The sequence below is a fragment of the Suillus subalutaceus genome (assembly GCF_016647625.1).
Source record: "Suillus subalutaceus strain FC151 chromosome Unknown DFJ58scaffold_66, whole genome shotgun sequence".
Taxonomy (NCBI): domain Eukaryota; kingdom Fungi; phylum Basidiomycota; class Agaricomycetes; order Boletales; family Suillaceae; genus Suillus; species Suillus subalutaceus.
In genome coordinates this window covers 25816-47067 of record NW_024540315.1, presented here as the reverse complement: position 1 = coordinate 47067, position 21252 = coordinate 25816, and the positions used below count along the sequence as shown (strand labels likewise).

Below are 21252 nucleotides of genomic sequence, written 5' to 3'. Positions count from 1 at the left end.
TTCTTTTTTATCTCTAGCACAAGTTAACTGTAAGATTATATAATACTTGCGGACCAAATCACTAACATTGACATCACCGTATAGTGTCTTTTATCTTCGAAGATCGCAGTCTCGCTCTCAGTATCTGTCCGTATCGAACTTCATGAACCTCCATCCGTTAATTTTCCCTAAGATCCATTCAAAAAAAAGAGGCCTCTCAGCAAACACTGCTACTCAGTGCTGACCGTTCACAATTGGTAAATTGTTGATAGTCTAGGTTTCGAAGTCTCCTCCTGATCTAAGAAGACATTCGTTCCTTCCATATTAACGGTGAATTACTTGCCTGCCGAGGGTTCTCAACCAGTCACAGTCTCTAGGACTTTGATGCCTCTAGCTTCGCGCCCGGAAATCGATGGTCCCAGCGCGCCGCTCGACTTCGCCGCAGTCCTAGTGTTGGCAGTGGCTAGTCAGCCATAATCCCACAGCAACCGTCGAATCCTGGCAACGTGCTCGCCCCGCCGCCGCTTGTCGTGCCTAATCTGGTGGTCACTCCTGCTCATTCTGACCAAACCTCATCCAAAGGACCCTCAAATTTTCACCTGAATGCGAGTTCGACACACTTAGTGCAGGGCACGCGGCGGACGACCTTCTTATCGAACATTATGATCGCTTCATCATCAATTTACCGATTTTTTTTTTTCAATTTTTGTCTGCCAGCCGTAAACATATCTACCCGAGCATAACGCATCGTGATTCGTGAGCGGCTGATACTGTCTGCCTATTTAGGTAGGTATCACTGATGCGGCGGTGTGGACCCTGTCGAAGCTTGCTCCACGTCTACATACTAGAACTCTGTTGTTTCCGTAATATCAACTCGCCGAGAGATCCGCAGTACCGTACCTGGCGCAATTGGTTGATTAATCTCCAGCGCTATTGGGCACAAGACGTATATAAATGGTGGGTCTGAGAAGCCTTGTTAATCCAGTGGACACTGACTCAGTACGTACTCAGTGTTGCAACGCGCCCAACTCATATACGTAAGGACCCTCGGCACGCAACGTTGTTCTCGTGAACACGCACACCAATCTGCAAGTCATGTCTACTCAAGGAGACCTCGAACGAGCAGACCCCGGGCCCAATTTTGGTATGAATTTGATCACATTTTGTTCATCCGGTAGAAATCTTGATAAATGCATAGATGGTCAACGTGATGAACAAGTCGGAAAGACTCAAAAGGATGCAAAAAAAATTACGAAAGAAGAATCGGCGCTTGTGGCAGCATGGATGCATCGAATCCAGACGCTCACTCTTATAGTAAGCCATTGTTCAGTGACTCTGGTTACATGAATCTTGAACGACCCGTCAGACAACATTTCTTACTTCCATCGACGGAGAGCTCTTCACCCTTACCTCCACATCGTCGCAGGTGACACTCAATGCAAGTGAGGAATCTGTGGAACTCGTATACGCATGTTTTACTGGTGCCCTCGTTTTCCATGGCTGTTCTTGTGAGTACCGAGATGGTTGGGGAAGCGTGAGGCACTTACAGCTTGCGTTAGCAATTCTGGGATATGTGGCATCTTTTGCTCTCATTCGATACCAGATCGTTGATGCAGAAACTCATCTGGAAACCGATGAGCTGGAAAAACGTTCTAAAACTGGTTTACATCACCACGAAAGCATTCACGGAAAACAACTCTTGCTTAGAGGCATCCCTCCTTTGTATGCTGTGCAGTCCCTTCTTCAGATGCCCTCGAGGCTCCGGATTCAATCCAGGACGTCCTGTCCCCCGCTGGATCTCCTGACTCGGTGCTATTATACGATTTTGGGGCTAAGTGGTGCCGGCTTTATCTTGGCACTTCTTGGTATCGCCACTTACGCATGGGTTGGACTGCAGCGGGTTGTTGGGATATTCACAATGGCTTGTCTAGGCGTTAGTTTGTTGTTATGTGTGTGTGTGGTGGTGTACTGAACCTGCTTTGACTACGTATGGACCATGCCCTTGACGACTTGCATGATTTCGATTACATTCCACAGAGTCTCACCCATGTTGTTAACAACAGCACGACTTATTCACAACTTATTTGAAGCTGTACATACACTAAATAGTTCGAGTGTTGTATTCAAGATTCACTGGTAAGTGTCCTTCAGCATCGCAAGCGGGAAGTCAGCTCAAACGTTCAGGGACAAAGTGTAAGCGCTTAAGCATCTACTGGTCACCTATGCACGTTGCAAGCGCACTTGACATATTAAATGAGAATGCTCGAACGGGATTGCCCGATATTATTGATATCTTCTTCATATACCTAGAGGCCCGGCGAGTGAAGGTACCGATCTAGGCGCCTCCCCTCGTGACGTCAACAGGCGCCAAACCGAGTTCGAGTTTCCGAGCTTAGTTAAGGCGCGTCTAATAATTTGCGAAGCTCCTTCAAGTTTCACAAGTCTATCTCGAGCTCCTCCTCGACCATAATCAATTCGCCACACAGTACTAGTATACTTATGCTCAGAAAACTCACGCTATCTACTATAACATTCTTCTTGTACTATGACACCTGTCGTTCAAACCACAAATATTCAACATAGCATATGTAGTGATGATCAATCATGCCGCATCATGCATCAGATGGTATCAAACGCAAGCTCAGGTTGAGCTCAGGCTTGCTAAATTTGCACTACAGCCCGATGATCTCTTGTTCTATTTTAAATCGACGAAGAGGCCTTTTACGGCAAGTGTTGTTTTTCTCAGTTTGCTCTCGACTCTTTCACTTTACCGCAATCGTATCTCTTCCAAGTTCTCATCCCGAGGCTGATTTAGATTTCCCTGTTGATAGTCCCGGCCACCTCTGGGAAATACACATGGATGACAATCTGCCATAGAAGTACAAGGCATGGTACAAAATTTACCATAGGGACCAGCAGTGGCCCATGTGTAAGTTATTCGTGTATGCTGAAAGGAAGGTCCAGATCGAATTGCGGTGCCAGCCACATGTCGCCCAAGCTCTAAGCTCAGGTCCCGGGAAGATATTGCGAAACGCCTTGTCTCCTCGACCCTATCCGTATCACAGATACAAAGATAAAAGGTCTTATAAAGACCTCTTTTAAGTGTAGGCAATTTCTTTATATTGTAAGTGCGATTAAACTATCGCATAACTGATACCATCTTTCACTCGCACATATTATCACTGTGCGCCGCTCTCTTGTTTTGTGCATTCTGTGGCTCGGAATTCTCCAACAACCTCCCGGTACATTCATTTTTTCAGACGCAGGCATCCAAGCTCCCTAAATAAACATGGCATCCAAATTCATCTCATTCCCGGTCTTCGCCATCTTTCTGTTTGCTTGCTGTTCGTATTTGAATTATTGTCCGCACCAATTCCATTTGATTCAAGCTTCGTTCAGTATCCCTTCTTGCGTGTGCAAGTCCCATCCCCATCGTTCTTCCACCCAGTGAGGGCATCACTCTTTTCAAGGATGTTGTTGCGGTAAGCCATTTTTTTCATGTTTTATAAGCTCTTGAACGAGAAGACGTGCAGCGCGAGGCTTTGCTCGAGGTTAATGTATTAAGACGCGAAGCTGCTCCACTTTTGGAGTTGAATGAAGCCACCGATGTCTTGGCGCGAGACGAAGACGCAGGACTCATCGTGGAACCCTCCACACTCGTCGATGATCCCGGCGATGATCTGGAGGCACGCATCTGTCGTTATGGATGCCTTTGAATTTTTTTGGTGGGCGTGTTTGTATATTGCATATGGCTAGCTTCCTAGCTCGTTTCAGTAGTACTAGTAGCATCCTACGCGCTTATGGGTTGTGTATCCATTACATTCTTTCCTTCCAGTACTCTCTGGAAAGGTGGTGTCGTTTCACCGTCCGCTCATTTCTTAGTTTCCTTTTTGTCTTTCCTCTATGTATTTTTGATAGTCTATCCTTTGATTTCGTACTGACGGACTTTCGCTCGATGCGACTGAGAAATGCTACATATTATTATGTATATCTGTCTTCATTACTAGGTTGTATATCGTCGGGCTCAGTGCACTCTGAATATACCAGCTTCTATCATATCGTATCGTGCAAACTCTCCGGTCCGCGCATTAATGGCTCAGTACAATCTGCCAAGACTATTGCCAGCAGCATGCATAAACTCATTTAACCTGTGGAGTACATATTTGATGGTATCTTCAAAAAACGATGTGCCTTCTGTGAGCTACGTTGGTTAATTGATAGTCAACCGCCGCAAGGCGGAGTGTTTCACAACCGCAAGGGTTCTCTCGAGCGCCACCTTGAAGTTATCCCTTTGATCCCAAAAAGGCAGGTGCTGTAGATTAACTGGCGCTGGACCAGGGTCGGACGCAAATTTTGATTTCTCCTCACACCCAACAAGGGGACATCCAAATACGTTGCACCGCCGGTTTAATCAACTTTTCATATCATGGTTCTCGCCGCACGCGTGCCGAGCTGTGCAAGTGCGTGCAAACGCAAGAGATAATTTAAGAACCGACAGAACAAGCTAACATCCTAATTTGGATTGAAGCTACTCCCCAAATGCGGTCGTTAGCTTTTGGACCAACCGCCTTTAGCAGTATTAAAGAGTTGAAACTCACAGATGGCTCACGCAAGGTACTATAAAGACGTTATGGAACGAACTCATGACTCAACAAGCTTTTTGTGCTCTCGACTCTTATTGTTCTGCGCTCAGAATATATCTTCCATCTAGCGCTCTTGATTTGACACTTCGAACCTTCTTCCAAAAGTCAACAAAACAATAAAACCACTTCCCAAAGCACTATGTTTGCCAAGTTCACTTCCGTATACATCGTCGCATGCTTTGCTGCTTTAGGTGGGTTTAATTGTCTCGTCCTGACATGTTTGTCATATTGACGGTTATGACGTGTAGCATTCGCATCGCCTGTACCTGTTGCAGCTCCTGAAGCTGTTGCCCTTGCTAACACAGAGATTCTTGCTGTGAGTCTTTTTGGATTTGACACAAAATGTCAAGTCGCTCATGCCTTATTTTTGTAGCGTAAGGCTATGCCAGTAGCAGAAGCTTTCGCTGAACGCGAGCCAACTCCTGAAGAGGAAGACGTCGAGGCCAGGATCTGCCGCTACGGCTGCCTGTAATCGAATCCCTTTTCCCACATCACTTTTCGCGCTATTGCGATTTATCAGCGCTCTACTGTCCTTTCTGCCGTCGCATGCGTCGTGCGGTCCAGCTCGACGCGGACCACCATTGTCATACCCAGCCACAATTTGTCCTTATCCGATGACCATTCCGGACAATATTTCGGATACCATTTTCTTACGCACGTTATGAGTTTGTTTTGTTAATCGGTGGGGTTCTGTAACTGTATTACTCGTCATAGATGCTGTATCGCTATTGTTTTGCTTTCGTATGTTTTCTCATGCCTATGGAATATCCACATTCAAAAAACAGCTGTCGTGTAAAGTATCTAGGTGCTTACTTCGAGCTACCGCTTACATGGTACCAAATATTATATATGATGGAAAGCCTTGATGGGTGCAGACCACATGACATTTAAGTGAGCGTTGAACATTTGATTTTAAATAATAGCAAGGACACCCGAAGGACACCCCTTCGGTTGGCTCTTCGACGATATACTGTATCTACAGTAGCAACCGGGGAAGTGCGATATTAGCGCAGTCTTGCAATCCTTCGTTCGTCTCTGCAAATAAACACATCGTGTCTCTTCGCGTTCTCACCCCGATCAACAACGCTGTGTACACTGGCAATTGACCGTGAGCAAAGGGTTTCCTTTGAAGGGTTCGTGCTAGCGTCAGACCTTGTCAACCATCAGATATTAATGTAGTTGCGTACGCGGGTCGCGACTCGCAAAGGAAACTGTCTTCGTGACAGAGACTCGGAGATTGCAGGACTCGTTTTCACTCGGTTCTCGCGCTTTCATCATGGACTCATTCCTCCCGACTCGTATTAATTAATGTAACAAATTGTCCTGAATCAATCATGAAATTCTGAATCCGTCCTATGTACTACTTTAGAACCTATTAGTAACCTAGAACCAAGCTCCCAGTCCATGGCCCGGCGTCGAGACTCACGGACCTTCTAGTAACAGAGCCTCGTTCAGGCAACGTGTTGCAACGGTACCCTTCAAGTCCTTCCCGACTTACCTGTTTGACTGTATCATCCGAGTCTTCGATTTCACCAGCTAGCTGCTCGAAATCAACACCGCGATCATGGCACACCCTGCCCTATGGAGAGGAAAAACGTTCTTCTATCCTATTGGCAATACATCTGCAGTTTGCCTCACACAGGATCTTTGTCCATCTGAAAAAGCAGACGTACTGCTTCTTGGGTGCGGTGACCCGAGGCATATCCTTTACACCGTATATACAAACAGCACTGGCTCGCAAGGTACTAAAAGCACGTTCCTAGTAGGAATATTTGATAGAATGGCGCGCTAATATTGTTCCGTGCTCAGCGTCACGAAAACTGGATTTCACTTGTTGCGACCTTGAGAGTGCAGTCATTGGCGAGCCCAGATTTAACACTCGATGCGTCTTTTAAGCTAATTTATCAAACAGCCCGTAATGTTATCTTATTCACGCTTCTTGCCGACGAAGGCGCTGTGCAGAAAGTGCCGCAAATCTGGAACATCTTTTTCCACTTTTATCTCGACAAAGCTTCCCATGACCTGCTCATATCGCAGTGCAGGAAGTTGGTCGAGCTATCCAGCGATCTGGATAGCTGGAACAACAGTCCTTATGGTCATTTCCTTCGTATGTGCACTAGAGATACTCTCGCCGAGCTGCGGCGCCTTTGGCAGCTCTACGTCAAGACGACGACTTTCTCTCCTGGCGAGGCAAAAGCATTTGAATCCGCATATACTGCTGACGTCAAGGCTTCCAAGGCGAAGTTCGAATCCGTGTGTACATCAAGCCGCGCAGCTGGGCCACTGTCAATGTATGCGTTCGAGATGGCGGGCGATCACTACAACATTTACTGGGAGACAGGCATATGCTCTGCCGTCCCTAAGAGACCCTCGGAGGTCTCATATCCAAATTCAACCTTAGCATATTCCATGGTCGGTGATAAATTTGGGGTCCACTATGGAACGGATCCTCTCTCTTGCTTTCATTTGGCGGAAGCGCTTGCGCCAGCTGTCGGAAGCGCTCGCCATCCAGAGCAAGTTACTCTGAAAGACATAGTAAATGTCTGCAAGACGCAGTTTTCCCGGTGGTGCACTTCCGTTTCCATGGTCTTGGGCAGTCAGGGTCCATCTTCTCCGAGCCCGCTCATCATACGCTACTTTGTGGGAGACGCCCTGAGCTTTTGTCAAGCTCTTGGCTACTTCCGAACTACAAAATCAACATCCACGCCATTCCTTGTCGCCCCTTGGAAGAGCGCGTGCATCGCATTTGATCCTGAAGCTTACGGGACTGATACGCAGTCACTTGCGCCAACCACGTTCAACATCATTGATACGTCCAACCTTCTTGATCACGTCGGCGTGTTGAACATCCTCGTTGTTATTTTCCCTATTCTTCAGCGAACTCCATCCGCTACGTTGTACACGGAAGGTCTCGCCGGGAGCAGCCTAGAAGAGACGTTACCACAGCAACTCTGTGGAGATATTGCGACTATTGGGCTACTCCTCGGCTTGATTCCCGTGTGCTTCGTATCACAGTTCACGAACCGGTCGAACATGCATGAGCACATCATGCGTCTGTCGCAAAGTCCAACCCAGAATCACGAGCGCCTTGCCTGGAAGCTGATCGGCGGTGCTGAGAAACTCCTGACTGATCTCGACTGCCCCATCAACATCGCTGCAGAGCAGCTTGCAGGCATTTTCTTCAATATCTATCTCAACATGTTTTCTCACGAAAACATGGCACGAAAGTTGGCCATGGTCCAGCAGTCGCCGGAGTCAAACATGTTGTCTGGGATCATTCATTACCATCGTCGTTCGTTTGTGGAGGTTTTGGGTGTCGTCAAGAGGAGGGTGATCACGGACTGGGATTCGACAATGAACATGCTTCATGGCAAGATTCAGAAAGACAGGACCCTTATAACCGGAATGAACTTTTACCAAGATCTCTGCTGTCAGCTGCACCTCCTCGGTGTTTTCGATGTGGATTGGCTGTCTCTGCAAAAGGTGCGGGAGGTGCATCGTGTCGAAAGGCCCTTTGTCTTCCGCGATTGGAAGACGCTCCCGCAAATCGTCTGTGTCGTCCTCGTCATTCCTCGGGCTCGCCTCCAGCCACTCTTACCGACTCTTGACGAGGCTGGAACACCTGTGTTGCAGTGTGACGTCAGGGGAGTAACAACCTCGAATGCGTTTTCATGCATCAACACAGTTTTCGGAACCGTCAAGATCAGCGGCAAGGGTGATGGAAAAACTGCAGCCATTGAGGAGGACGCCACTAGACGGTACGGAACTTCCCCTCTCGTGGTGTGGTTCTGGGTGCCATACATGGTGTTGTTGGACGACCATCGATTGTCGGTCGTCTTGTCTGTCCTAAGCACCCCAGCGACTTGCATGCTCGCCATGAAGCTGGGGCTTGACCTTTCCTTATTCCGTGCAGACATAGGAGATGAGAAACTTGTGCATATCTTGCGACAGCGTCCTAACGCTGTCCCAGAGAGTCCTGAGGATAAGAGTATGCAGACCAGCGACCGTCCCATGAAGGCGCCTGGCGCCACATTTGTGACGTTAGATAAAGAATGCAAGAAACCTCTGTCATTCACCACACGGGTGGATATCGTCGAACCGAAGATGAAAGCTTCCTTGACCAGCGGTGCTACTCCCACTGTAAACCAAGTTTCCATGCATTCAATCGCCATCGTTCTTGGAGACAAGTCTTTGCAATTCCCTTTCCCGCTTCCTGTCGATGCCAAGAAAGCCAAGCTTCGCATTGCACGAAAGTCACTATACATTGAAGTACGTTTTGTCTGTCGCTCTGCCTCTCTTCAAATCCTCGGTTCTAACTCGGCGCAGGTGACCTTGCCACCGAAACTTGCTCTTGGAGAAACGGACACAGACATGTTCCCTATCATTCCCCAGGGAGGCGATCTTACTCTGTGGAACATGCACCGCGTCAACCTCGACCAATGCGTGCCCTTCAGCATCACCAACAAGAAGGCTCTCGGCTGGATCAACCCTCACCTCTCCTTCATGTTTTCTGAGCGTGAAAGACGCATTCCCCAGGGTTTGATAACAGGATCCACGCTGTTGGATGTCAAGCACACACTTAATTTCATATTTGGGCTCGCAAGTGGTACCGCGGATGGCAAACCCCCTCTATGCTACGCCTTGCAGGAAGAACATGCTATATTTGTTATGATCTACATCACGGATCTCCGCTTGGACCTCGGCTCGCACACCATGGTCGCTGATGCTTGGGTGATGCCGTCTTCTCCCGAGCCTGCGAAGATCAAAGCTTTCGGCAAGGTTTCTCAACATTTGATGGCTGGCACCGATATGAAGCAAACGGGGATAGCTGCTGAGGAGAGAAAAGCATGGATGCACCTCCTTGTGGCCGCAACGGAGCGGTGCCGTACCTGGGAGCACAAGACCAATTGCGAATATCGCGCCAAGGGCGCTATCCCTCTAACTTTGGAGCCAGACTGGAGTCCTATTTGCTCTTGCGGCGCAGGGGTGGGGGCAGAGGCGTTTGTGAAAAAATATCCAATGCTTCGCCCGCTTGCGCCGTATGTGACGAGGGCAGTGATCAGTCCGCTATTCGCGCTGTCATACATGGAAAGAGTCGGTGCTCCGGAAGATGCCATTGCTACGAAGACTCCACTGACGCCTGCGTCGGCAGCGGCGGTGCGTCATGTGTGCGCTGCTTGTGGAAAGGAAGGAAGTGCTCCTGGGTCCTTGTCGATTTGCAGTCGGTGCAAGATTGTGCGATATTGTTCAGCGGATTGTCAGCGCGAGGACTGGAAAGGGCACAAGAAGCGCTGCATAGTCCCATCTTCCTGAAGGGATCATTCATCACGAGTAGATGTTATGTTGATTGTTTTGCTGTATTCATGCTATGTACTAGTGATCTGTACAATATGGACTGGGTCGTGATCAATATGACAATTAAAATTAGAAATCGACTGTTGTCAATAAACTATATTATTCGACCAGATTGTACTGCGCAAACGCGAATTCAAAGAAAATGAAAATCGTGTCGCCAATAGTGAGGTCTAATTATTGTGGTCTCATGTTTCAATAGATATCGTGTTCGATCGCAAATTATCTAATCAGCGTCTCAGATGCTTGATCAGTTGGCCATGTGGTCACAGGGTGTCTTTGGCCTTCTATATCATGATGGATTATCGTCGTCACCTCGTTTTGCTTGATTTTCCTTTGGAGTACTTTAGCAGTTCTGTCAGAGCCATTACTTCACTTTTCCATCCAGTAAACTACCACAAATGATAATATACAGGTAGATGAGCTTCATCCCCGAGACTTTCCCCCCTAAATGATAGATCGCTGCCAAAAATGATCTGCTTTTCGAGTCCTACATACATGACTCTGTGCGAAGGGCTTTAAACCATGCTTCTGCCTAGTACGATTGCTGTACCCGCTAACCCGTAACTATTCGGTCCTCAAAGCGAGCGTGGCATGTGCCATACGTTTGCACTACGTGCGCCCACTATTTCGGCTGTTGCACTCGAATGAATATTGTTCCTTTATTGACACAGATAGGTAGCTCTACGCAGAAAAAAATACAACATTTTTGCATGACAAGTGCCCATTGACGACTCGGAGGTGAACGATGATTCTACTGTTAATAACTACCATGAATCACTCCGCGATGTAGTGAGTGGGTGCAATCATGATGCTGGTATGGGGGTTATCATGATTTGGTGGTCCTGGAGGGGCTGTAGATTATTATACTTTCACGATGATGAGGAGGCCTTGGCGGAAAGGAAAAATCAACGGGTAAAGGAACTCTTCGCGCGGATACGTTCGCCAGCAAAATATATCCACACGGGAAATGGTATACCAATGATGATGGCAAGACTTGCAAGCAGGGAATTTCCCTCACCATAGCCGAGTGCCGCAAACATCTGTTCTCCAAACAGAGGGAATACGAAACCAAGAAATGAACGAAACATCTGATGGTATATTCAGTGCACGCCAACGAAATTAGGAGTAATGTAAGAAAGACTAACAGAAGCGGCTGCAATAGCGCTTGCAGCATAGGTGAATGTATCCACGAGATACAGTTGAATAGGGAGGCTTCATGTCAGAGGTTAGACGTAGAAGAGACTGATGCATGGGAGCACACCCACAAACTTGTCATCAACCCGAACCCAAAGATAGCGGTACAAATGATGGGCATCATGAAGTGGGCCTTGGCTTGGGCAGACCAACCATACCAACTAACATATGTCAGACTGGGAGCAGGAAATCAATGCGTCAATCTCACAATAGTCCCACTGGGACAAAAAACGAGCCGAATATCAGAGCAGGTATGCGCATCTCTGGTTTACCTTTCCCTCCATTTTTTGCAGCAAGCTAGCAACAAGACCCAGCACTTGAGCTGAAAAGTTCAAGATAGAAGGCAAGTCTTGACATACGTATGTGTATATCTTACTGGAAACTCTGGCGCCAAAGAAAGAGGCGGTTAGAAATCCAACGCCTATTCCGGTGTACGTCAGACCTCCAATTCCAGTGCTGAAGTGGTACACCTTTGAATAGAGGTCTGAGCGAGATTTGTTAATAACGATCCCTGTAGGCAAGTATAATCTTACTGGGGAAAGTAGCAAACATCAAGTAGTAGATACCTGGTATATGCTCTCAGTCCATGTCTAATATAACTTAACGTGGCACTGACCATATATCCTAAATATATGAGCATCAGTGAGCCGCGTGCACATGTCACTAGACTTAAACTCACAAAGACATATACAAGCTCAGCATGAAGAGTATAAAACTCCGGGTCAACAGCATGACAGGCCGCTTGAGGTTGAGCCATAAGTAAGCCCATTTCCCCATCTCGTGTTGGAGGGCAGGATGTCCCGCAGTCGCCTTTTCGGAATCCAGCGCCATGTTGTTAAGACGAAGCCTGATGACTGGCGCATATGTTTCTCTCAAGAGAGGGATGCCGATCACTGCGGCAACGCCAGAGATCGCGATAATGACATAGAAGACATATTGTACACCGACTGATTCTGCGATGAAACCTCCCATAACAGGACCGATAGTAGGACCTTGCAGTATGCGTGAACCCCAGTTGACGTCGCACAATATAAAACAGTGTATAACACACCTATCAAGGGCCCGATGCTATATAGTGCCATAGCCGATGCTCGATCACGTTCCGCGAAGAGGTCGCTCATGACACCTCCGCCGCATGCCATAGGTGCACTCCTCGCTAATCCAGCTTTGCAAGGAGTGAAGAAAAGTTGCAGCTCCAGATGTTCTGAGACGTACCTAGAAACCGGAAAACAATGAAGGATACAGTGGTGCGTGACAAAGCGCAGCCGAGATTAAAGGTGAAAAAGAAGAGGTTCGCTAGGTGGAGTACCTTGAAGTCATTCAGGTAAATGGACCCGGCGATGAAACTTAGGACTTAGGATGCATATGACGCACCCATACACGACCATACATTTCCGACAATGGTGCCGCAAATAAAGGACCAATGGCAAAGGATAGAAGGAATATACTTAGAGTCAACGCTATGACTGTTGAATCGGTTATACTGAATTTGATGGCTACGTCAAGTAAACTAGGTGCCATGATAGAACTTGCTAGTGGAGTGACAAACGCGTACAGCGAGACCTAATACTGACATGAGCCATCGTAAATTGAACTCGGTAATGGAAAAACCGACAAGCGTAGCCATTGTCCATTTTTTTGGTGGAGACCAATTCCTGGGGTTCGCAGGATCGTGTTCCCAACCATACTCTTCGTCATGAGTCTTATTCTCGACCTCGGCAGACTGGCCTTCGCTCTCATGACCTGGGGAAGATAAAGAACATTCGAATCATCTTGGTGGCTCGGAGTAAAAGAAACGGTTCCTGAAGGAGAGCCTGACATCATGGACCAGTGTTGCACTGGCAAGCAGGGAAGGCGACCGAGGACTCCGGTAGAAGGTGATAAGACATGTCTTTAAATATATAGCAGACGATAACCTGACTGAGCAGGTATTCGCTTTATCCCTGGAGGCCACTGAACACTTACGTTGCAATGTTTGAATTGCTGAGAGGTCTAACAGTGTCTAGTATGACGGATACAAGTATCCACTTCGTTTCCTGATATGGAATTTCGATTTCGATTTCGACTTTCACTTTCGGCTTTCGACGTTCGGCTTCGGCTTTCGACTTTCGACTTCTTTGCTTTGGGTTTTGGGCATCGGGCATCGGGCATTGGGTTTGCATGCGATCACGTCAGCGTGTCTTGTGAGTGCATCGCTGCGTGGTAGGCTAGCCAAATGATAACTCGTTCATGCCATCTGTACCATGCAGTGACAAACCTGCCACTAGGAGACAGGTTTTTTTTTTCCTTATCGGAACACACTTCGACATTTACTCATGTAAGCCGTTCAAATTGAATTTAAATAAATGTTTTCCTGACTTTGATTTTGCCCGCAGTGTTAGAGTTTGGGTTTGTTTGGTTGACCTTTGGACGTTGACGTTGATCGATTGGGTTCAACTTGGCAGGGTTATGTTTTAAAATTTTACCTTTTGCCTCCTTTTTGCGTCGTCCGCTCTTCGTGAATGGCGACGACGTGCGTGTGTTCCGTCCTACTTCCTTTTAAATATGTGCATGTCTATCCCATGTTATCAGATAAATTTCACCTTGCCAAGGTAGGGCGTACAAGTCGATGGACGATTATTGGACGATTAGTAGATTCTTCCCCTCTACCCAATATGATTAACGCCTCGAGGCTTGTACTAATAATGGCCTATTATTTTATATAAATGATGTGGGCTCTAGGGCCCTTCTCATCATCTTGCTTCGCTTCAACTGCTATTCACAATGAGAAAAGGCAACTCATCGACTCGGAGCCGCAGCAACTCCCCAGCTAGTGGAAGCTCGGTACGTGACTGATGAGGGTCACTCAGTCCACTCCATTTCAAACACTAACACATCATTTGTCCAGCACCGACCCCGTGGAAGAATCGGTCGGTTTCTGAAGAAGCTCAAGGACGGTGCGAAGAAGTTAAGGATCTCGGTGAGTTCACGAGCATGTACAATGAATGTCCTAGAATACGACTAAGATTGCTATAAGCGCTCGAAGGATTCCCGTACCCACAGCCCTGTTCTCCCGAATGTCAATCATGAACGTGCTTCATCGACCCCGAATCTCGAGGTAAGTTCTCATACTTTTCTTCCAGTCTCTGTGCTCTCTCTAATTTCTGGTGGTCGCGCAGGTTCAGGCGGCTCCGTCTGGTGTGCAAGTGAAGGCTGATACTACCCAATCGGCACTTCAGGATGCACAACAGACCGCAAAACGCATGCATCCACTTTCTGGAGCTGTGACATCCGTGGTTTCTATCGTTCAAGACACCCCGGAAGATCTCGATGCTGCCGACAGTTTCCAGGACACATATCTCAAACCCCTCAGGAGATTCGACGCTGTTATCGGAAAGATTGCGGATGTATGCAGGCCCTCCTCTCGATCAGAACCGAACTAATCTAGTTCTACAGGTACATCCATATGCAAAGATGGCACTGGGCGTGTTGTCTTTTGCAGCCAAAGTATGTTTTCTCTCTATCTCTTCCTGTCTCCCACCGCTCAGCAATCATTTGTACAGATCATTCTAGCTCAAACGGATCGCGACGCAGCGGTATTCAAACTTCTCAAGAAGATATGTGATGTTTACCGCTTCATAACACAAGACGACATACTTGGCCAGCTTTCGTCGATGCGCATTATCCTTGGCCAGATTTCTCAGCAGACTCGTGAATGTGCCCATTTTATCAAAAATTATTCGGAGATCAGCAACTTTTGTGAGTGTTACAAGCTGTTGCGCTCTGTACCGTCTCGAGCTTCTACTATCATCACAGGGAAGAGGCTTGGAAAGGAAGTTCTCTCAGAAACGGACGATACGATCAAAAAGTACAATGACGTGTTTGACGGGCTCATGCAAAACTTCCGGGACCAGGTTACTCGCGACGTAGCCATAGGCGTCCACAACATAGCCATACACGTCCATCGTATGGGTAAGGGTTCGGACGTCCTTGTGACTTCACATATATTCATACCTTTTCAGAAGAAACACTGGACCTCAGCGGCATGACTTATGCGGATCGCGCGGGGCTAGATACCAGAAAAGAATGCCTTCAAGGGACGCGCACAGACATCCTGTCCCAGATTACGGAATGGGTCAACAGCACTGGGGACAACGTTTCACGCGTGCTGTGGCTATCTGGCCCTGCAGGCAAGGGCAAATCGGCCATCGCCCACACCATTGCTAAGTGGTTCAAAGACGTGGGAGGGCTTGGCTCGTGTTACTGTTTTGACCGAGGAGTAGATGGTCGCCACGAAAAGATCTTTGCCACGATTGCGCGCGACCTGGCTGACCGTGATCCGGAGATGAGGCGGGCATTAGCAGATGCAGTTAAGACCGCGAATTCGCTCAAGAATACAGCGGATATCATCCAACAGTGGCAGAACCTTCTTGTCGAACCACTGGGGAAGTCATCTGGGTCAATTGTGGGACCCATCGTGATCGTGATCGATGCACTGGACGAGAGCGGCGGAGTAAAGACACGAATGGACCTCCTCCGTATTCTGGCTGGCAAACATCCAAACCCTGAGGTTCCAAAAATCACAGACCTTCCTGGCAACTTCCGCTTCATCGTTACCTCTCGTCCGCTTGATGATATTGAAGACAAGTTTCGTGGTGTTCAGCATATTCGACAAATGTCGATGGATGGCATTCCACCAGAATTTGCAAAGCGCGATATCCGTGCTTACGTATCCAAGGAGTTGGAAGGGCTAGATTTCCAGGACAGAGAGTTCGCAGTCCTCGCTGAGAAAGCTGATGGACTTTTCGAGTGGGCGCGTCTCGCCTGCGGATACATCAAAGAGTCCCATGTGGGGCTATCTCCAAAAGATTGCTACGAGACTGTGGTTTCACGCGATCCTGCTGAGAGAACCCCGCTGTTGTACGACATGTATGGCCTCATTTTAACAGATATCATGCACGGGAATACATCTTTGTATACGCCGAATCAGCGTTTGACAAAGCTAGCGAGATTTCGCTCTGTGATGGGACAAATACTAGGCGCAGCTGAACCCCTTCCTTTAGCTTCCCTGAACGCCATGAGGCACCATTTTCCAATGCGAGAGGACCATTTCGACGTGGAGCTTGTGATAAAAAGCATGGGCTCCCTCCTCAGCGGCACCACCAACACAGGTTCTCCAATCCGACCCCTTCACGCATCCTTCCATGATTTCTTGACGGACAAAGCATCCAGTAAAGAATTTTTCATCGACCTGTCAAAGGCGCAACGCGACCTTGCATTCGCTTCACTTCGAGTGATGGAACAAGGTCTTCACTTCAATATCTGTGCTTTAAAGTCGTCGTATCTACCTAATAGCGAAGATCCTGGGCTACAAGAACGAATTCAAAAATGCATCTCCCCACATCTGTCATACTCATCTCGTTTTTGGACGTCGCACGTACGATCAACAGCCTTCGACAAGGAACTCGCGAGAGAAGTGAAGTTGTTATTCGACCATGAGCGGGTGTTTTTCTGGCTGGAGTTACTTGCCCTGACCAATGCGCTCAGCGGTGCAGTTGGTGCCCTTCCGCCCATTGCCCAGTGGCTGAAGGTGAGCACATTGCTACTAGGTGTCAGATAAAGCGCTCATGCGCAACCACAGGGCCATTCCGAATTCGAAGATGTCTCGTCGACTGCAATGGACGTACAGAGGTTTATCCAAGTCTTCGGCGGCATAATTTTACACAGCACACCACATCTGTATATATCAGCACTCTCATTCACGCCTGCCAACTCTCCGCTATCGAGAAAGTTTTCTGCACGGTTTCCGAATACTTTTCGTGTAGCATCTGGACGTGCTATAAACTGGCCGGCTGTTCAGACCGTGCTCAGGGGGCACACTTCTGAAGTTAACTCGGTCTCGTTCTCGCCGGACGGCACTCGCATCGTCACTGGTTCTTTGGACAAAACTGTTCGGCTGTGGGATGCAGGGACGGGGGAGTCGGTCGGTCAGCCCTTGCGGGGGCACACTGATTCAGTTAACTCGGTCTCGTTCTCGCCGGACGGCACTCGCATCGTCACTGGTTCTTGGGATAACACTGTTCGGCTGTGGGATGTAGCGACGGGGGAGCAAGTCGGTGAGCCCTTGCGGGGGCACACTGAATTAGTTAACTCGGTCTCGTTCTCACCGGACGGCACTCGCATCATCACTGGTTCAAGGGATAACACTGTTCGGCTGTGGCATGCAGGGACAGGGGAGCAAGTCGGTGAGCCCTTGCGGGGGCACACTTCTTCAGTTTCGTCGGTCTCGTTCTCGCCGGACGGCACTCGCATCGTCACTGGTTCGGAGGATAAGACTGTTCGGCTGTGGGATGCAGGGACGGGGGAGCCAGTCGGGGAGCCCTTGCGGGGCCACACTGATTCAGTTAACTCGGTCTCGTTCTCGCCAGATGGCACTCGCATCGTCACTGGTTCAAGGGATAACACTATTCGGCTGTGGGATGCAGGGACGGGGGAGCAAGTCGGCGAACCCTTGCGGGGGCACACTTCTTCAGTTTCGTCGGTCTCGTTCTCGCCGGACGGCACTCGCATCGCCACTAGTTCTTATGATAAGACTGTTCGGCTGTGGGATGCAGGGATGGGAGAGCAAGTCGGTGAGCCCTTGCGGGGGCACACTTCTTCAGTTTCGTCGGTCTCGTTCTCGCCGGACGGCACTCGCATCGTCACTGGTTCTTGGGATCACACTGTTCGGCTGTGGGATGCAGGGACGGGGGAGCAAGTCGACGAGTCCTTGCGGGGGCACACATCTGAAGTTTACTCGGTCTCGTTCTCGCCGGACGGCACTCGCATCGTCACTGGTTCTTTGGACAAAACTGTTCGGCTGTGGGATGCAGGGACGGGGGAGCCAGTCGGTGAGCCCTTGCGGGGGCACGCTTCTTCAGTTTTGTCGGTCTCGTTCTCGCCGGACGGCACTCGCATCGTCACTGGTTCGGAGGATAAGACTGTTCGGCTGTGGGACGCAAGGACGGGGGAGCCAGTCGGGGAGCCCTTGCGGGGCCACACTGATTCAGTTAACTCGGTCTCGTTCTCGCCGGACGGCACTCGCATCGTCACTGGTTCTTTGGACAACACTGTTCGGCTGTGGGATGTAGGGACGGAGGAGCAAGTCGGCGAGCCCTTGCGGGGCCACACTTCTTCAGTTTTGTCGGTCTCGTTCTCGCCGGACGGCACTCGCATCGCCACTAGTTCTTATGATAAGACTGTTCGGCTGTGGGCATGCAGGGACGGGGGAGAAAGTCGGTAAGCCCTTGCGGCACGCTTCTTCAGTTAACTCGGTCTCGTTCTCACCGGACGGCTCTCGCATCGTTACTGGTTCGGACGATAAGACTGTTCGGCTGTGGGATGCAGGGACGAGGGAGCCAGTCGGTGAGCCCTTACGGGGGCACACTGACTTAGTTAACTCGGTCTCGTTCTCGCCGGACGGCACTCGCATTGTCACTGGTTCAAGGGATAAGACTGTTCGGCTGTGGGATGCAGGGACGGGGGAGTCAGTCGGTGAGCCCTTGTGGGGGCACACTGGTTTAGTTAGGTCGGTCTCGTTCTCGCCGGATGGCACTCGCATCGTCACTGGTTCTTGGGATAACACTGTTCGGCTGTGGCATGCAGTGATGGGGCAGCCATCGCAACAGTGCGCTGAGTCAAATCATCCAGCATTCTCAGATGAACATCGCACGATCAAGGCCACCACTACCATGACATTGAACACTCTGAACAATCACTCCATTCGCTTCTCGTCCAACTCTATCCATGCGCTTTACGACACTTCTGAGTTAATGGAGGGGGCATCTCATGACGACCGCAGTTCGACCCCCTGTGTCCTGGATGATGGTAGTGGATGGGTGATAGGACCCGAACATCGACTGTTATTTTGGGTACCACCCGCTTCCAGAAACTCACTTTGGAGCCCTGGGACTGCATTAGTGATACCCAGGGGTGCTGAGCTTGATTTGAGCCGCATGGCACATGGACAACACTGGCAAAAGTGCCGAGAGGAGTGAGTCTCTTCGAAGCCCTTTCTGTTCCCCGCGCTTACTGAAATCAACACTTGCAGACCTTAGCACCAACGATGATCGTAGCAATGTATCCATTATGATGATTTCATGCTGTGTTGTTCTCCTCTTAACGTTCATGTTCTGTTTTTTACGGCCCTTTGCTCAGTACTACGGTGTTACGCTCGGTAAAAGCCATCTTCGGATATTGGTCTCCATCAGCAATATCCTTGTTGGCACGCACTTAGTTCTACCCCATTCTCTCAGTTTCTCTTTGATTACATCAGATTCGTGGTTCTCCAGCATTTAAACTCGCGTTGATCTACTGTAGAAGTAGTTGATCTTTCCCTGACTGAATACAGTTTAGTTATCTCGTATATAATTAGTCCAGATGGATCTATAATCGACTCGCTACTCAAGCACTCTCGCCAGTTGAACAACATACGTGAATTAACAACACCCGAGTCACAAGGTCCCTATAGAGTCTGTCTATCGTGATATAATAAGCAGTATATAAAAGTGGAATAAGTGTGGTCAGTAGTCGTCTAGCACCGCTGAGGGTACTTCATGGTTGTAACCTAAAATACCACGAGAAAGTGACAAATCCCGACCATTCTGCAGTTCGTTGACGGAGGGCGCTAGCTTGGCTGTGATGAACCTTCCGGGCCAGAATGGAACATAGATCACGATAACCACAAAAAGGGGAAGCGTATCACCCACGTAGAAGGCTGTCTCGCTTGAGCCTTGAGGTGAGGGCGCCGTGAAAGCCCTGAGCGACCTCCGCAACACGGTAGCATGAACGAATCTGCAAAAGCGTTTGTTAAAGGAGACAAGGTTGCCGCATGAAAGACAAACCAGAATGCCGATGCAGCTGATCGCCGCGGCGGCGGCGAGTGTTCGTCAGTCACCGTTCCATTGTTGCTTTGAGTCTTGCATCCAAATGGCCGGCTCTTCAGCGTGGACCTTGTAGAGGAATCGTGCGTAAATGACACAAAATGAACCGACAGAAGCCAGTTGAAAAACGAGGCCGGCCAAAAAAACCTGATAGAGGTGATTAGCGCTCACTCAGATTGGGACAAACGCGGGTACATAAACATACATGAAATCCTGTCAAAGCAGAACTGTAAACGGTGGACGTAGTTATTGAAGCTCCTGCCGCCTGTGGCAAAACATCAGCAGAGAAGCTCTTTGAAAAAAAGAAGTCGATAGTCACTTGAATGACAAGGTAGTCACGTCAGACAAGACGAAAATGAGGGTGAGCCGTCTCACTGGAATCAAGACCCGATGGACGCAGTCGATTTCCCTGGCAAGACGACCGAGGAGAACGTAATTCGTGGCAATGAAGAAACAGGGCTTTATAAAATATAAACAAACCACCAATATTGTTGCAGTTTGACGCTGACTCACAGACAGTACGATCATCAAGTATTCGGCGATGTAAATCCCCAGTGAATCAGGATTATAATGCAAGGCGAAGCGAAACTCAAAACCTATAACATAAACTACAGCCAAACATCAGGAAGAACCAACACAAGTGTGAGATTGAGACGTGCTGTATTCCCCGAGGACCATGGGCAACATCCACTTCTGACCCTTATAGATAATTTGGTAAGTCTGTATGAAAGCGACCAGCAGCACAAGACCTTCGCACAGTAAGTTACGTATGTTCCCTGGCTTACTGGTTACTCACCAAAGGCGATGGCAGTTGGCGTATTGTTAGCAATATAGCCAAGGGCATTACATGGGTCGTTGCGCGGGTCTAGGTAAGGATCAGATGGGCATTGGGTGGAATTGCTGGCCGCCCGAGCAGAAGTGACATAAGTCAAAAGAAGAGTCAAGAAAAACAAAGTGCTGGCTAAGATGGAACGAGCCATGAAGATGATGAAGATGAAGATGAAGATGAAGATGAAGATGATGAACGCCCTCTATGGAAAAGGCCGTGTTTTATGTTGGAGGACGAAAGAGTATCCATCGAAAACTTCGCAGCGCAGCGCTGCGCCAATGTTATCATGTGGATCATGAGGCAGTGAGTTAGGGCAGCCCGAGAACATCGGGTATGCTAGAGCTCATCAGAA

General features: G+C 48.7%; 8 protein-coding genes across 8 annotated transcripts; 5 read left to right on the top strand and 3 right to left on the bottom strand.

Annotated features, from left to right (window-relative positions):
• Nucleotides 1-646: 646 nt before the first annotated feature.
• Nucleotides 647-2063, top strand: DFJ58DRAFT_426052 (uncharacterized protein). The gene is made up of 4 exons (XM_041380344.1): nucleotides 647-936; nucleotides 991-1123; nucleotides 1178-1293; nucleotides 1346-2063. Exons 2-4 carry the CDS (start codon nucleotides 1075-1077, stop codon nucleotides 1949-1951), a joined length of 771 nt encoding a protein of 256 aa, XP_041242975.1. The 5' UTR covers nucleotides 647-936; nucleotides 991-1074; the 3' UTR covers nucleotides 1952-2063.
• Nucleotides 2064-3268: 1205 nt separating this feature from the next.
• On the top strand, nucleotides 3269-3695 carry DFJ58DRAFT_842188 (uncharacterized protein; the record flags this gene model as incomplete). Its single annotated transcript, XM_041392796.1, has 3 exons — nucleotides 3269-3323; nucleotides 3379-3461; nucleotides 3513-3695. 3 exons carry the CDS (start codon nucleotides 3269-3271, stop codon nucleotides 3693-3695), a joined length of 321 nt encoding a protein of 106 aa, XP_041242974.1.
• Nucleotides 3696-4565: 870 nt separating this feature from the next.
• On the top strand, nucleotides 4566-5513 carry DFJ58DRAFT_792679 (uncharacterized protein). Its single transcript, XM_041390372.1, has 3 exons — nucleotides 4566-4813; nucleotides 4871-4938; nucleotides 4996-5513. Exons 1-3 carry the CDS (start codon nucleotides 4762-4764, stop codon nucleotides 5092-5094), a joined length of 219 nt encoding a protein of 72 aa, XP_041242973.1. The 5' UTR covers nucleotides 4566-4761; the 3' UTR covers nucleotides 5095-5513.
• Nucleotides 5514-6142: 629 nt separating this feature from the next.
• Nucleotides 6143-9935, top strand: DFJ58DRAFT_704196 (uncharacterized protein; the record flags this gene model as incomplete). The annotated part of the gene is made up of 4 exons (XM_041383669.1): nucleotides 6143-6364; nucleotides 6432-6482; nucleotides 6535-8891; nucleotides 8949-9935. The coding sequence occupies exons 1-4, from the start codon at nucleotides 6187-6189 to the stop codon at nucleotides 9933-9935; spliced, it is 3573 nt and encodes a 1190-aa protein (XP_041242972.1). The 5' UTR covers nucleotides 6143-6186.
• A 947-nt stretch (nucleotides 9936-10882) lies between these two features.
• Nucleotides 10883-13315, bottom strand: DFJ58DRAFT_716712 (multidrug resistance protein 4; the record flags this gene model as incomplete). The annotated part of the gene is made up of 14 exons (XM_041384254.1): nucleotides 10883-11065; nucleotides 11123-11189; nucleotides 11243-11332; nucleotides 11380-11468; nucleotides 11531-11655; nucleotides 11705-11737; nucleotides 11788-11795; nucleotides 11851-12163; nucleotides 12223-12336; nucleotides 12387-12480; nucleotides 12546-12734; nucleotides 12787-12914; nucleotides 12969-12973; nucleotides 13137-13315. 14 exons carry the CDS (start codon nucleotides 13313-13315, stop codon nucleotides 10883-10885), a joined length of 1617 nt encoding a protein of 538 aa, XP_041242971.1.
• Nucleotides 13316-13805: 490 nt separating this feature from the next.
• Nucleotides 13806-14419, bottom strand: DFJ58DRAFT_792661 (uncharacterized protein; the record flags this gene model as incomplete). Its single annotated transcript, XM_041390371.1, is given in 7 exon segments — nucleotides 13806-13823; nucleotides 13834-13853; nucleotides 13896-13922; nucleotides 13946-13950; nucleotides 13962-14126; nucleotides 14161-14245; nucleotides 14283-14419. 2 exon segments carry the CDS (start codon nucleotides 14417-14419, stop codon nucleotides 14161-14163), a joined length of 222 nt encoding a protein of 73 aa, XP_041242970.1. The 3' UTR covers nucleotides 13806-13823; nucleotides 13834-13853; nucleotides 13896-13922; nucleotides 13946-13950; nucleotides 13962-14126.
• Nucleotides 14420-19120: 4701 nt separating this feature from the next.
• DFJ58DRAFT_792623 (uncharacterized protein) lies at nucleotides 19121-19588 on the top strand. The gene is made up of 2 exons (XM_041390370.1): nucleotides 19121-19182; nucleotides 19240-19588. The coding sequence occupies exons 1-2, from the start codon at nucleotides 19152-19154 to the stop codon at nucleotides 19485-19487; spliced, it is 279 nt and encodes a 92-aa protein (XP_041242969.1). The 5' UTR covers nucleotides 19121-19151; the 3' UTR covers nucleotides 19488-19588.
• Nucleotides 19589-19711: 123 nt separating this feature from the next.
• Nucleotides 19712-21051, bottom strand: DFJ58DRAFT_716711 (RTA1-like protein; the record flags this gene model as incomplete). Its single annotated transcript, XM_041384253.1, has 6 exons — nucleotides 19712-19920; nucleotides 20086-20218; nucleotides 20277-20336; nucleotides 20411-20530; nucleotides 20585-20679; nucleotides 20868-21051. 6 exons carry the CDS (start codon nucleotides 21049-21051, stop codon nucleotides 19712-19714), a joined length of 801 nt encoding a protein of 266 aa, XP_041242968.1.
• Between the last annotated feature and the right edge of the window lie 201 nt (nucleotides 21052-21252).

Coding starts and splice junctions, on each gene's coding strand:
- DFJ58DRAFT_792623 (XM_041390370.1), top strand. CDS start 19,152: ATGGACAACACTGGCAAAAGTGCCGAGAGGA. Junction 19,183..19,239: donor TGGCAAAAGTGCCGAGAGGA/GTGAGTCTCTTC, acceptor CAACACTTGCAG/ACCTTAGCACCAACGATGAT.
- DFJ58DRAFT_792679 (XM_041390372.1), top strand. CDS start 4,762: ATGTTTGCCAAGTTCACTTCCGTATACATCGTCGCATGCTTTGCTGCT. Junction 4,814..4,870: donor CGCATGCTTTGCTGCTTTAG/GTGGGTTTAATT, acceptor TATGACGTGTAG/CATTCGCATCGCCTGTACCT. Junction 4,939..4,995: donor CTAACACAGAGATTCTTGCT/GTGAGTCTTTTT, acceptor TTATTTTTGTAG/CGTAAGGCTATGCCAGTAGC.
- DFJ58DRAFT_426052 (XM_041380344.1), top strand. CDS start 1,075: ATGTCTACTCAAGGAGACCTCGAACGAGCAGACCCCGGGCCCAATTTT. Junction 1,124..1,177: donor AGACCCCGGGCCCAATTTTG/GTATGAATTTGA, acceptor ATAAATGCATAG/ATGGTCAACGTGATGAACAA. Junction 1,294..1,345: donor TCCAGACGCTCACTCTTATA/GTAAGCCATTGT, acceptor ACGACCCGTCAG/ACAACATTTCTTACTTCCAT.